The sequence below is a fragment of the Notolepis coatsorum genome, assembly GCF_963971535.1.
Source record: "Notolepis coatsorum genome assembly, chromosome: 7".
Classification (NCBI taxonomy): Eukaryota; Metazoa; Chordata; class Actinopteri; order Aulopiformes; family Paralepididae; genus Notolepis; species Notolepis coatsorum.
This window is the reverse complement of record NC_140171.1, coordinates 43,763,840-43,779,998: the sequence shown is the minus strand read 5'-3', so window position 1 is coordinate 43,779,998 and position 16,159 is coordinate 43,763,840. Positions and strand designations below refer to the sequence as shown.

Below are 16,159 nucleotides of genomic sequence, written 5' to 3'. Positions count from 1 at the left end.
TTGTTAATGTTATTATTGTCCTGTGAAGTCATGTCTATTATTATTATTATTATTATTATTATTATTATTATTATTATTATTATTATTATTATTATTATTATTATTATTATTATTATTATTATTATTATTATTGTTATTATTATTATTAGTAATTATTATTATTATTATTATTATTATTATTATTATTATTATTATTATTATTATTATTATTATTATTATTATTATTATTATTATTATTATTATTATTATTGTATTGTGTGTATTGTGTTGTTTTATATTTCATGTATATAAAAAAAAGGAAAAATATAAAGATTTGATCAAAGAAATAAAAGCAGTGTTTTTCATTTAACAGAAAATGCCAAATCAAAACATTGTGATTCGTTGTGTATTTGCGCGCATTGGCTCAGTGCTTAGATGTGTGTTTAACCATCAAGTATCCAAATGACAGGTTTTAGTGCTACTACAACATGCATTAGATCCATAACTAGGACTGAAACAAGGATGGACATGGAACCAATACCAAGAATTATCCACTCCCAACAATCCGCTTCAAAGGAATTATATTAGATGAAACTTTGTGCAATTCTCCTGCCAAGTAAGATGACATAGAATAGTCCTGTCAGGTTTGAAGGTTTTTGATACAACAATATGAAATACTCCACTTAAGTACATATGAGGTAGGCTACCTGTGTTTTACAGCTATTTCCTACTTCTTCTCCACTACATTTCAAAATATCCTACTTGAATAATTGTTTTCTAACAAGTGCATTTGTTGCATTTGTTAAAAAAGAAAATTATCTGAACTTTTAAATGCAAAGCAGCCGAAGCAGAAGCAATCAGTGAGAATTACTGGACCCCTTTGATTTGGAACCTTTGCTTATACTGAAAAACAGAAAATGAACGCCAGTGTCAAGTAATCCTCATCAATCAAGAAAATAAAAACAGGTCTCCATTCTTATTTCTTTTTGGTATATCCATTTGTTTATGTTTGTATTACTGATTGCGCCTTTAAATGTTACCAGACCAGCTTGCTATCCTATCAAGGTATTTCTTCTTTTAGTCATGTAACTGGTGTCTGTGTGTGTGTGCAGGGGTGTAGCTCCAGATTCTGGGCCCCATGAAAGAATGTATTTGTAGGCCCGTAGTGAATGCGAGCGCGCGTAAGCGCGCAAGAGGAATTTTTTTTGGCAATTTTTTTATTGATGAAAACGCATAATATGGTTTTTACCTATACATTCGGATCAGCAGTTCAGCACCTGCACTGTTGGTGGGTGAGCCTAGTAAAGGATGTCGCATTGCGTTCATCTTCAATGAATGGACCAATGCAATAGTCTACCAAAGCCCCCCCTCTCTCTCTATATATCTCACACACACACACACACACACACACACACACACACACACACACACACACACACACACACACACACACACACACACACACACACACACACACACACACACACACACACACACACACACACACACACACACACACACACACACACACACACACACACACACACACACACACACTTCAGAAACAAACATAGTATCAATGAGAGCATCAATAATACACCTGAGTGATGTCTAGTAAAAAAAGAAAAAAAAAGGCCCAGTGATTGATTGATTGATTGATTGATTGATTGATTGAAAACTTTATTAACAGATTGCAGAATGGGTACAATACAGTACAGCTCAATACACACAATTGTTAAGGGGATGCAGACCAGAGAAAGACTTTCGTCTTGTTTACATCAGGGTCCCCCATCTTCAATTCATCAGGACATATATGACATACATGACATACAGATAGTCAGTACTGCTACATCTATACATTTATGACATACCAGATTTGCAAATACAGTACTGTTTGTGATACAGAAGGAGTCAGGAAAAGGGAGTATATACATTTGACGTAGAAACTGTACATTGGAGGAGGTTGGGTGGGGGGGGTTGGGTACACTGGGATATTGACAACCATACTGGGTAATCTACATTGGAGGTGGTTGGGGGGGGGGGGGCACACTGTATAAACAAGCAAAACTGTACATTGAGGTGGGGGGGGGGGGACACTGTACAAACAAACAAAATTGTACATTGGACTATTGACAAAACCATACTAGGTAAATGACTGTACATTGGAGGGGGTTGGGTTAGGATATTTACAGGGGCCAGTGTTGAATTGCAGTCTCCCGTAGGTGTCCCTTGAGAGAGGTTTTGAAAGTGGGTAGTGATCCACATTCCTTTACAGCTTTGGGTAGGGCGTTCCACATTGATGTGGCATAATTGCGAAACGCGTTTAGTCCCTTATTTGAGCCGAATCTGGGTTTAACATGATTTGTGGAGCTCCCTCTGGTGTTGTGATCGTGGTATTCACTGACCTTTGGGAAGTATTTTGACATGTACATGGGCCCTTGGAATCATCCTAAGCTACTCCCCCCCAGCTACGCCCCTGTGTGTGCGTGTGTGTCTGTGTGTGTGTGCGTGTGTGCGTGCGTGCGTGCGTGCGTGCGTGCGTGCGTGCGTGCGTGCGTGTGTGTGTGTGTGTGTGGATCAATAGATCAGAGATCAGTAGAGAGAGAGATATATACTATGAAAATGGAATGAATGATTCTGTATTGAGGGGCATCCAGATGATATTCCAGTTCACTCTGTATTTATTTTCTTCTCTTCTCTTCTCTCTCTCTCTCTCTCTCTCTCTCTCTCTCTCTCTCTCTCTCTCTCTCTCTCTCTCTCTTTCTCTCTTCGGGGTTGTTTTTGTGCCGTGGCTGATGTGAGGTCAGAGTTGGCCACCAATATTGCCAGTGAAAAGATGGCAAAATAGCAAGAGAGAGAGAGGTCCTACGTCATTAAATACTTCTTCCTTGGCTACCAGCATTACTGCAGTGAAGAAGTCACACTAGCACCTGGTTCATATTAACAACGGGCAATGTGTTACCTTCACTGAATTCCATTCTCTCTCTCAAAATGCAAACTTAAAACAAAACCGGAGGGGGGGGGGCTGGCTCTCTCTCTCGCTCTCTCTCTCTCTCTCTCTCTCTCTCTCTCTCTCTCTCTCTCTCTCTCTCTCTCTCTCTCTCTCTCTCTCTCTCTCTCTCTCTCTCTCTCTCTCTCTCTCTATCTCTTTCTCTTTCTTTTTTAATCACTATGAGGCGTCAGGCATTCGGTCTCAACTGTAGATTCATTGAACTGTAGTGTCTCTCCAACACTGTCTCACTGTGGATAAAAGTCAACATTGCACTTCACATCTAGAGGCTGATGTAACAGAATATCAGTCTGTAGATGCACAACAGAGTATTTTATGGTATTTTATGTCCAACTGTTGTTTTTATTTGTCCACCAAGTGCATTATTTAACTGCATGTTTCTTTTATTATTTTATGTGATTCATATGTTATGGATTCAATATAATTTCAGTACTCTTTTTATTTGAACATTTGGTTCTTCCTTTTTTGTCTTTAGCAAGACACAAAACAACCCCACTTTGAGGAAGCTGTGACTTCAAAACAGGAACCCCACTATTGGCATAGAGACAGTTACAAAGGATTTCACACACACAGACACACACACACAGGATATGTTTAAGCTCCCACAAAAAACAGAATATCACAAAAAAAGGAAACCATAGGAACATGTTTTCTTTAATATTTGGATTTCTTGTCACTCCTTTTGTATGTTCTGGAATTCACGCTCAATGTAAGTAAATGGCTTTGGGGGCCATTTTGAATGTGCTGTCAGTTTATGTTTTGTAAATATTTATTGAGTGTTCTGTAGTAGGATTCATCAGTGGACTATTGACAGATTGTGTCAGAGTGCTGTCCCTCGACTGAGAAGATTCTTAGTTGACTAACAGTCATAGATTTTGTGGACTAATTGATTTGTTGGTTTAATTGAGTATCTCAAACGAAGAACCATATAACTCTGTTTTAAGTTTTCAGAGGAACCATGTTTTCAAGATGGTAAGTTAGAGTGTTGAGTTAATTCAAAGACAGTATAGGTATGATACTTTCTGGTGATGTATCACATTGATATTCCAAGTGGTTGGGATTTACTTTACAACTGCAAATACATGGATACTGTCCAAAACATAAAAAAAAACTAGTTATATATGGTTCTTCAGTGCAAGGGTATTATTCAATATGTAAAATAGTGTTTCCAAAATGCAATAATTCAGAAGGACCTCTTTAAACATCATGCTTATCAGAGATGTTCTCCTAAATTTCAGAAAACATCTCATTCAGCATGTAAAGAAAAAAAGCATTAAAATCTTGGTCAACAAAGACCAAACCGAAGAATGAATCGAGTAAGAGGGGACAGCACAATGGTTTAACCCATAGATATATGTTCATTGTTAGGGTGGCTACGTGGCGCAGTGGGCAAGGCGCTCGCAACGAATGCTGGAGACTAGGCTCGAACAGGATGCCTCCTGTTCGAGCCCCGCTCTCCACATTGCTTTCAGTTTAGCTGGTCGTCCACAGTAATACACATTGGCCGTATTACGGGGAGGGAAACTGAAGGGTGGGGATCGGGCGTTGTGGACAGCGACTCCTACAGGTCGGTTGTTGCGCCTGCGCAGTAGAATCAAGAAGTGACGGGGCGGGGCCCCTCCAAAGCCCAGACCCCCGACGCTGAAAGATCGAGCCGCGCAGGTGAAAAGATGCGACGGCTGTTACCTGGAGTATCGGAGGGGACTCGTGCTATGTATGACTTAGTTCACATTGCAGCCGGCTTGTGGGAGGCAAGAAACAACGTTCGAAGACAGGGGAGGGTTGAATTGGACGATATGAAAATCGGGATGGGAGAAAAAAAAATAGAAAATGGGGGAAAAAGTGGATAAAAAAAATATATATATGTTCATTGTTCAGTATATAGCTCGATAACCTTCTTTGGTCTTCTCAGCCATAATGTTGAGACACAGAGTCTTCATGGCCCTGGTAGGAGAAGATATCCACGTTCATGTCAACGTGGTCCAACCAGTCAACGACAGTGGAGGCTCGTTGGAGTGCTTCAAACATGAGGATAAAATCCATAGCGCCGACCTCCAACCTACTGCCGTTCCAGTAACTCATCATCGTAGTGTCAAACTGCCAGGGCTGAATATCACAGATTCAGGAGAATATCATTGTCAGTATAAACATGCCAAGGCCTTCTGGGTTCTCCTGGTGAGAGGTGAGTGTGTTAGAAAGAAGATACGTTTAACTATAGAAGCAACAGAATATGATATAGGATAGAGAAAAGCAGTAAAACAAATTTAAGGTATAGGTATATGTACATATGCATTTTCTTCAGAAAATGACTTTTGTAGAGAATCCATAGAACAATTATATTGTTCTCGTAATATCTTCTAAAGGTTTGAATGAAATGGCACATTTAATATGATGTCATTCATGCTTCTGTAATAATTCCAATATTGTAACTCAGGCTAATAGTCAGTTTATCATGACGTAAGTACAAGTGATGGAAGTCATCATAATATAATGTCTTATTTACCGGTAATTGACAAGACAGGAATATAGCTTAAAGGGACACTTCACCAAAAAACTATGCTGATTTATTTTGCACATAATAAACACATCCAAAAACTCAAAAAATCTTTGCACACATTCGTTTAGTTTGACAGTTATTGAGAGTTTGAGTATAACCAATGGAGGACCAAAGGATTCAATGTCCCCGACAACATCACATTCAAACTTATTTACTCTCAATAACTCAAACTAATTTAATGTGTGCAAAACTGTGTGTGAAATTATGTGCAAAATAAATCATCATAAATCATCATAAGTGCCCCTATAAGTGTTAATAATAACATATAATAACAAGACGTTCCTGAGACACACGCTAACATTGACTGGTGTGTGTCTTCAGATCACGACCACAGGCAGCCAGTCTCCATATCGGATTACAAAGGAGTCTTAACTGGTGGTGTCCTCACTTTTCTGCTGCTCACTTTCAGTGTCGTCGGCTCAGTGTATGTCTTCAAAGGCAATGGGGTAAGAGATGCTTTGGACATCTGAGAGAAAGCTTGATAACGGCTCCCAAAGAGTGATAGTAGTGATTTTGAAACAACTTCCTTATTACAAGGCATACTAACAAGTACTTTGGCACAAGTAATTTTCTTGTTACATTTATAAATGACCAATATCCAGTTGCATTATCTGTCCCTACGGCCCTCAACCCATCTAACGTTTAGGTCCTTGGCCCTTCAAGTGAAAAAGTTTGATCAACCCTGATCTATAGGCCCTTAAAGGGGAACTCCAACATTTTGGGAAATTAGCTTATTTAACATCTTCCCTGGAGTTAGACAAGAAGATACATACCTTTTTTGTCTCTGTGCGTGCATTTTAGCTTTGGGAATAGACGCTCCGTTAGCATAGCTTAGCTTCATCACTGGAAGTGAGGCAGGACTGAATGAATGAATGAAAAGTGTATTGCAAGGTCTGACATTGACCAAACTTGATATGCATGACCTTGGTGGGCTCTAGGTCAACTCCTGAAAAGGGGGTCAATGTCAGACTTTGCAATCAAAAGTTAGGGGGCTAATAACCCTTGCCATAATTTCAGTGCGCCCCCTAACTTTTGATTGCAAGGTCTGACATTGACCCCCTTTTCAGGAGTTGACCTAGAGCCCACCAAGGTCATGCATATCAAATTTGGTCAATGTCAGACCTTGCAATACACTGTAAGGCACTGTAAGGCTACTGTCCTGCCTCACTTCCAGTGATGAAGCTAAGCTATGCTAACGGAGCGTCTATTCCCAAAGCTAAAATGCACGCACAGAGACAAAAAAGGTATGTATCTTCTTGTCTAACTCCAGGGAAGATGTTAAATAAGCTAATTTCCCAAAATGTTGGAGTTCCCCTTTAATGCAAAAATTACGCCTTGAGGAAATACGTCACAGCAACAGTCTCCATATGTGTCTCAATAAAGTATGCAATCGTGATCATGTCATTGTGTCCCTGATATGCTCAAATATCATTGTCAGGGTAATGTGACTGAAATCAGTGCAAATGTGGGGCCAGGAGGGCAAGACAAGAGGGAAGGAGAGGAGAAAGGACAGCGGGAAGGAGAGGAGGAAGCAGATAATGAGGATACGATGGCAGAGGCTTCTACTTCTTTCTATGCTGTAAGTTCTCCTCTTCACCCATCAGTAGCTTGAGAAACTGCCGTTGCCGGTGTAGTTTCTGATTCTGCAGTTGCCAGTGCAGCCGGACACCACATGGAACATGGACCATGATCAAACAAAACATCTCTTATTCCCTAAGAACCTATTACTGCAAGTATCATGTAGCCAGGTATATAGTGCTCATATCTGTATGGGTTGGAAATGAAATGACAATACACATTTTTAACTCAAGAGTTTAGTCACATATAAAAAAAAAAAAAAAAAAACATTGCCCCCCCCCCCTCTCTCTCAGAGTCTAGAGCCTCATCCCGGGTCAATCTATGATGTGCTGGATCACTCAGCACCCAACATAGAGACAGGCCAAAGGAAAGCTAAGAGCCAGTCAAAGGAATCTAAGAAGCCGGTCAGTGTGCTCAAATGTTTTGAAATGGCATGGTTTGATTTGTCCCATTTAGTAGTAGGATAGGATACAGCAGCTGACCTCTTTCCCACTCCCTTCCTACAGATGGAGCAGATACCACACAACCAAGATGATGGAGTATTTGAGTCTGTCTATGAAAACTTCTGATTGATTTGTATGCTATAAATATGGCTTCATGTATGATATTCTGTACAATGGCTTTCTGATTGTGTGTTCTCCTGGCAAAAAAACTACAAATAAATACGTGCCTCTCGTCACTTGTCCCATTCCTTTTATCTCACCTCATTTTTATCTGAAAACTGAATTTCACCAAGGGGATCAATAAAGGACTATCTTATCATATATTATCTAATAAGAATATCGTATCTAATTGTTCTGATCATGTATCAAAGACGAAGTGTTCGGCTACTTTGGTACCTGTCTTGTTTTTGACAGCCAAGTCGGCTGAGTTCCTCTTCTCCTCGGCCACGCCCCCTTACAGTGTGACACTGTGACAAAATGGCATCCAATGTAATAAAAAAAGTCAACCAACGAACTAGATTATTGTACCGGATCTCCTCTCTGGTAAACAAGAATACCCTGAAGACTCTGGCAGGAGCACTCATTCAAGGGTACTACGACTATGCTTGCACCTCATGGTACCAAAGCACCTCAAAGGCGCTAAAAACAAGATTACAAACATCACAAAACAAACTGGTCAGACTACTACTTGACCTTACTCCTAAAACCCGCCTCACCCCTGCCCACTTTGACTACCTAGGATGGCTTAGAGTAGACGACAGAGTACAACAACTTGCAATGGGCCTGGTCTACAAGATACACTACACCGCACACAGGTACCCATGTACAATACATGTCGAACTACTTCCCAAAGGTCAGTGAATACCACGCCCACAACACCAGAGGGAGTTCCACAAATCATGTGCAACCCAGATTCGGCACAAACAAGGGACTAAACACATTTCGCAATTATGCCACAACAATGTGGAACGCCCTACCCACAGCCGTAAAACGATGTGAATCCCTACCAACATTCAAAACCGCTCCTACAGGAGGCTGCAATTCGAAACTGGCCACCGTAAAGGTCCAAACCCCCCTTCCCCAAATAAAATAGACAATCTCCTCCCCACCGTATGTATATATTTTCTCCCGACCGTATGTATATTTTTTCTCCCACCAGCCCACCCCCTCCTAATGTACAGTCTCCTCCCCATCATATGTATACAGGGACGTGCACTGGACATTAACTCGATTTTTAAGGGCCTTTTTCAGGCGGGGGGGCCCCTTTTTATGCTTTTTGGGGGGTTTTGGTGATCAAATATTGAATATTGAACTATAATAATCAGTGCAGGAGCTCACTTATCCTTGAAAGACACTTTTATCACTGACTTAAAAGGTCCATACATCTCCATAAATGTTCAGGGGAGAGGGAATAAGTGCTTACCCTACAGACACCAAGAAGTGCTGTATATTCTGTATTGTTTAATATAAATGCATTTTTTTATTCCAATCCCGATTTGTATTCAACTGTATGCGCCACAGCGGTTTCTATCATCATCATCATCATCACCACCCACGCTATGCATAAAATATATAGGTCCACGGAGAGGCACACTGAGGAGGCCATGCAAACTGTAATGGAATATGTGGCATCTCTCTCTCTTTACCTAATATTTTGATTCTATCCTGACATTTTTCAGTTGGAAGGGCAGTCTATATGCGTAACGGTAAAACAAATTGTTAAAGTTAGAGGTTATGTATGAGTTACTCCGTAACTGTCTAACTATGTATAACTGTTTCCACTAGAGGGCGTTATAGGCGGAGCTGTTAATGCTGCCGCCAGGTAGAGGGTATATAAGGAGATGCCGACTCCCCCTCTGTCTCTTCCACCTTCGCTCTCATAAGAGAAGGATGTCTCATGTACTGCTGTGGACCAATGTTAAAATAAACCACGCCGTTTATGGCTAAAGATAGAAACCATGCCTCATGAACATATTATTGTCACCCCATAGCAGACTCTGTCAACAGGTTATGGGCCCAGATCACGCAGGGGCGAAATAATAAAGGGTAGTAAGTTTAGCTAAAGTATAGGCTAGGTTAGCACCGGGAGCACCGCGTGGCTAGACGCTAGGCCAACAAGAGCTAAAGCTACGCTTACCATCAACAAGAGGATGGCGACAAAAGGAAAGAGCAAATGGCCCTCGTTCAACGGAAGAGCAGAGGAGGACTATGAGCTCTGGGAAGAGCGCATGTTATGCTGCATGCACGGTGTGGGACTGAAGACGACGATCTTGACGGCCCCCACGGGACCACTAATGGCGGAAGCGCAAGCCCTGGATGACAAGCATAATGCAGATGCATACTGTGAGTTAGCACCACTGCTCGACGACACAAGCTTGGGGCTGATATTCCGCGACACTAAGGACAAAGGCAGAGAAAGCCTGGAAGTGTTGAGAGAACATTATATCGGACAAGGAAGACCCCGAGTCGTGTCCCTCTACATCAGTGATTCCCAACCTGGGGTCCGCGGACCCCCTGGGGGTCCGCCAGGGGGCGCAGGGGGTCCGCCAGACCACAGATGATTTGAGGCCTTTTTTTTTTTGTTTTTGTTTTTTTAGATTTTTTTAGATTTTTTTTTTTTTTCATTTTTTTTTTATCATCAGAAGCATGAATAGTCTCTCCACTACAATAAAAAATAAAGATAAATAAATAAACATCTAGACATGATTTTTGAACGTTAACAGTAGGCTACCGGGTAGCCGCTAAAACGCGAATCAGTTGACTGTATCACTTTCTGTAGCTAGCCTAGCACGCTAGTTAACTTTCTCGGCTCGTCTGCAGTCAGCCGCCAGAGGCGAAAATGTGTGACAAACGAAAAGGAGATGACGGCAGCTCATCTGCAAAAAAAGTTAGGACCTACAGCAATCGCGAAAATTACATCACCATGGGCTTCACTGAGGGACCAGACAAACGACCTGAGTGTGTGATTTGTGGAGAAAAGTTGGCAAACTCGAGCCTGAAGCCCAGCAAGCTGAAGAGACATCAGGCGTCTAAGCACCCAGAAACCGTTGGGAAGGATCCAGACTTTTTTCGGAGGAAAGAACAGTCTCTCAAGGCGAACAAGCCTGTTGATGTTAGAGTAGCGTGGAGCAGGGGTGGCAGTGATTTACAGAAGGCTACCGAAGCCTCCTTTGAGTGTTCGCTTTTAATTGCAAAAGCAAAGAAACCGCACAATATTGGCGAGCAGCTCATCAAACCAGCCTGCATCAAAATGCTTTAGAAACTGTGCGGCCCACAGGTGGCGGATAAACTAAAATCAGTACCACTCTCGAACAATGTAGTGAAAGATCGAATTGATAAGATGTCAAGTGATTGCGAGCAGCAGCTGTCAGAAAAGCTTAGAAAGGGTCCATTTGCCATACAACTTGATGAAACTACAACTGTCGCAGACGAGGCTGTGCTCATCGTTTATGTGCAATATATTGAAAATGAGGATCTGAAGCAGGACATTCTCATGTCAGTCAACCTTACTACCACCACTCGAGGTGAGGATATTTTTACTGCAGTGGATTCTTACTTCATTCAACATAAATGCAAACCGTTCACCATTAGGGCCTGATTTGAGAGGATGAATACAGGATTTGAATATAGGCCAAAATTTTGAAATACATATGGTGCAAGATTAGATTTGTTGATTGAAGGCACAAGTCAAAGAAGCATAGTGGGTCTAATTATGATGCATATGCCTGTGTATAAGCAGTTTGTTATTAAAATGACAAAAAAATGGTATTAAACCCAGCTAGGACAGATTCTCTCTGCTACTGATTGGAATTTCCTGTCTCATATTTAGTTTAATTTGTTGCATTGATTTGTTCCATAAATGCAAACCGTTCACCATTAGGGACTGATTTGAGAGGATGAATACAGGATTTGAATATTGGCCAAACATTTTGAAATGCATATGGTGCAAGATGAGATTTGTTGATTGAAGGCACAAGTCAAAGAAGCATAGTGGGTCTAATTATGATGCATATGCCTGTGTATAAGCAGTTTGTTATTAAAATGACAAAAAAAGGTATTAAACCCAGCTAGGACAGATTCTCTCTGCTACTGATTGGAATTTCCTGTCTCATATTTAGTTTAATTTGTTGCATTGATTTGTTCCATAAATGCAAACCGTTCACCATTAGGGCCTGATTTGAGAGGATGAATACAGCATTTGAATATTGGCCAAACATTTTGAAATGCATATGGTGCAAGATGAGATTTGTTGATTGAAGGCACAAGTCAAAGAAGCATAGTGGGTCTAATTATGATGCATATGCCTGTGTATAAGCAGTTTGTTATTAAAATGACAAAAAAAGGTATTAAACCCAGCTAGGACAGATTCTCTCTGCTACTGATTGGAATTTCCTGTCTCATATTTAGTTTAATTTGTTGCATTGATTTGTTCCATAAATGCAAACCGTTCACCATTAGGGCCTGATTTGAGAGGATGAATACAGCATTTGAATATTGGCCAAACATTTTGAAATGCATATGGTGCAAGATGAGATTTGTTGATTGAAGGCACAAGTCAAAGAAGCATAGTGGGTCTAATTGTGATGCATATGCCTGTGTATAAGCAGTTTGTTATTAAAATGAAAAAAAAAAAGTATTTTATGGTATCTTATTAGGAGGGGGTCCGCGAATTTCATCAGAGATGTTTGGGGGTCCCTGGGGGGGAAAAGGTTGGGAACCACTGCTCTACATAACACTAACAGCACTGAAGAAGGGGCACACCGAGACTGTGACCGAATACGTCATCAGAGCTGAGCAGATCATTACGGCACTGAAGAGTGCAGGAGAAGCACCAAGCGATGGACTAATGATGGCGATGGTGATGAGAGGACTACCGGAGCTGTACAAACCGTTCACACTCCTGGTAACACACGGTTCAGCAGACATGACGCTGGGAAAGTTCAAGGCCAAGTTGCGAAATTTCGAGGCCTCAGAAGATATCCACCCAGCCGCCGCGGAGGCGGGAGAGAGGATGCTGAAGGCCCGAGCGACGCTGAGGGAGAAGACCAGGCCCACGACAGAGCTGGCGTGTTGGCGATGCAGAGAAAAAGGCCATCGGAAAGGTAACTGCACAAAGACTGTTTGGTGTAGCTTCTGCAACTCCACGGGGCACACAGACAGAGTGTGCATGCAGAAACGCGACCAGAGCGCGCGGTATGCGCATGGACAAGATGGCGGCAGTGGACAAGATGGCGGCGACGGTGGACGCGAGACGAATCGAGATGACGCCCGGAGAGTAGCGGGGCAAGAAGACTTCATCTTCGGGGCGCAGACAGCGTACGTCACCCGGCCAACGCAGATGCAGCAGGCCCAAAGGAAGGGACTGATCGTGGACACAGGTGCATCGTCTAGGGTGACCAGATGCAAAAAGTCCAAAAGTGGGACAACAGTAAGATTTTGGTGGGACAAAGTGGGACAACAGTAAGATTTTGGGGGGACAAAGTGGGACAGATAGATAATGTAATTTTTTTTATTAGAATAACTGAGTCTGGCAAAATGACAGGAGCTAGTTTCATACACAGTCGGCTGACCTGTATGAATGGGAGTGTTGTACAGTGTGATAGACACTTGTTATCTCAGCTGCAGTGACCTTGTCCGTCTGGCTATCATTGTTTGGTTTAAAAAGAAACGTATCCATAGATCTGGATGTTTCTTTTTGGTGAACCACTTTCAAGTGAGACTCACGTCCACTGTGGTGCTTCAAGTCGTATTCTCCTCCATGCGCAATTGAAAACGAACTATGACACAAAACACAGAAAGCCTGCTGCGGATTGCCTGCCATCTGCCTCACCCAGTCATGTGTCGTTTGCCAGTCTTGGTTGTAACTGCAGGTCCGTTTCTTTTTACTGCTTTCCATCTTGAACTAGTTCGCTTGTAATGTTGTTGTGTTTTTTTTGACCAATCAGATTTGCGATATGAGGTAGCGTCACAAGTTCAACTCTCACGAGCAGAGCAGTGCGCTAAATTACTATAACCAATCAGATCTGCGATATGAGGTAGCGTCACGACTCAGTCACGTCACAAGCAGGCAAGCAGCGCGCTAAAGTACTATAACCAATCAGAGCAATGTGTGTGGACAAGAGGCGGGTTGCTACGTTTACTGTCTGTAGGGAGGGGCTTTTAGACGCATGTTTTTTTTTGGCTTCGAAAAGAGGGACATCCTCTCAATATGAGGGACGTGGGACATTTGGTCAAATGGTGGGACAGTACAACCAAAAGGGGGACACCTGGTCACCCTAGCATCGTCCCACGTCATCAACGACAGGAGTCGGTTCAAGAACTTTGACAACACTTTCGACCCGGAGAGACACAGCATGGAGCTGGCAGAGGGGAAGCGCACCTACGGGTTTGCGCAAGAGAGAGGAGACGCACAGGTATGCCTCATAGACAGTGAGGGGCGCCAGTGTACAGTGACGTTAAAGAATGCTCTCTACGTACCCTCGTTACCACAAGAACTATTCTCTGTAATAGCTGCTACTGCGAACGGTGCCAAAGTGTTCTTCAATGAAGGTAAACATTTTCTTGTAGAGCCTGACGGTACGTGATTTAACATGTATGTATTATGTAATGTACGTGTAATGTACGTGATTTAACATATGTATGTATTATGTATGTATTATGTAATGTATTATCTACAAACAGAGTGTAATGACAACGACAAGTGTAATAATAATGATATGTGTAATGTGACTGTCAGTCACGATTTTCAGACATGGCATGAGATTATGGGTCATTGTAATTATGAGGATTTACTGAAACTGCAAGCAATGACAGAAGGCATGCACATTGAAGGTGAAAAGCGTAGACCTGACAGAGAATGTGTAGTGTGCATAAAGGGGAAGTTCACTCAATCGAGAAACAGAAATCCCACAGAAAAAGTAAAGGTACCACTTGCGCTAGATAACGCAGATCTAGCCAGTCCAGTAAGCAACGAGTCCATAGGAGGCTTTAGATATGTACAGTCTTTTCCAGATGTGTGTACATGGGCAGTGTTTGTTTACTTTCTCAAAGCAAAGAGTGACACTGTTATGGTTTGTAACCGACCCCAATCGCACAACACAAGACAGGTATGAGAGTAAGCCAAGAACTGGGCATTTATTGAAAACAACAGAAAACGGCACTGTCCCTTTAAGGGAGAACACAAATTACAGGAAAACATGAACTTGGGAAAATAGGCACAGTGCCTTTAAGAGGCGAGCTGGCTAAGGGGAAGGCTAAGGGAAGGCTAACGGACTGGGCCAGGGCAAGGGACAAGGCAGGAACAGGGAGGACTAGGAGGACTGGACAGGGAGGACTAGGAGGACTGGATAAGGAGGACTAGGAGGACTAGAAGGACTGGACAGGGAGGACTAGGAGGACTAGAGAGGGGAAACAGGGACAGAGGCCCGCGGAGGCGGGCTGGGGACAGGGAGGACTAGGATGACTAGAAGGACTGGACAGGGAGGACTAGGAGGACTGGAGAGGGGAAACAGGGACAAAGGCCCGCGGAGGCGGGCTGGGGACAGGGATAGAGAAAACAGGGTAAGGCCTTGGAACAGGGCGAGGGCTGGAGCTGCTTACAGGGAGGAGTAGGAGCGCGCAGGCTAGACGTCTGGAGGAGAGTGCATCTGGCGCGGAGGTCTGAGTGGTGCGCGTCTGCTTGGAGTATGCGCCGGTACGGAGGGCGCATCTGGCGCGGAGGTCTGAGTGGTGCGCGTCTGCTTGGAGTACGCGCCGGTACGGAGAGCGCATCTGGCGCGGAGGTCTGAGTGGTGCGCGTCTGCTTGGAGTACGCGCCGGTACGGAGAGCGCATCTGGCGCGGAGGTCTGAGTGGTGCGCGTCTGCTTGGAGTACGCGCCGGTACGGAGAGCGCATCTGGCGCGGAGGTCTGAGTGGTGCGCGTCTGCTGCGCGGAGATCTGAGTGGTGCGCGTCTGCTGCGCGGAGGTCTGAAGTGGAACACTGGAATACCTCCCGTAGAGGATTAGAGAGCGCAGTACAATGTCTCCCTCCAGGCAAACGGCGACAGGTGGCCAAAGCTTGCACCTCGTCTCACGCCGGAGATAAAACAGCATACAGACAGAAACAGAAACTCCCGTAGGAGCCTACAGACAGAGAACCTCCCGAAGGAGTTTGGTGATCCAGATATGATACGGAACGACCCGACCAGGACTGAGGGGAAGAGCGAGGTACTTAAAGCCCACAAGGGCGCTAAATAGAATACACATCAGGTGCGTGATGGTAATTGATACTCGAACTAGAAGTGTGTGTTCGGCACCAGACCAATCAAACACATAATGACAGGTAGTCCAAGGGTGTGGCTGCTGAAGAGCAAACGAGAGTAAACGAACGCGAGGGTGGGGGCTAGTGAGGTGAGGAGACAGGGAATTAAAGGTCAAGGGAAAGGCGAACCTCACAGTACTCCCCCCTCCACGGGAGCCACCGGGCGACCCAAAAATACAGACAGAGTGGCAGGGGACAAAACAAGGCAACAAACAAAAAGTACCGGGCCATGCTAGCAGGGGAAGCTACAACAAAAGTGGGGCTAGCAAAGGAACAGGGTAGCTGAGGGGT

General features: G+C 43.3%; 1 protein-coding gene across 1 annotated transcript; it reads left to right on the top strand.

Annotated features, from left to right (window-relative positions):
* The first annotated feature begins 3,573 nt into the window (after positions 1-3,573).
* On the top strand, positions 3,574-7,771 carry nfam1 (NFAT activating protein with ITAM motif 1). The gene is made up of 6 exons (XM_084319279.1): positions 3,574-3,698; positions 4,902-5,171; positions 5,868-5,992; positions 6,985-7,125; positions 7,418-7,528; positions 7,631-7,771. Exons 1-6 carry the CDS (start codon positions 3,635-3,637, stop codon positions 7,691-7,693), a joined length of 774 nt encoding a protein of 257 aa, XP_084175405.1. The 5' UTR covers positions 3,574-3,634; the 3' UTR covers positions 7,694-7,771.
* Positions 7,772-16,159: the final 8,388 nt, after the last annotated feature.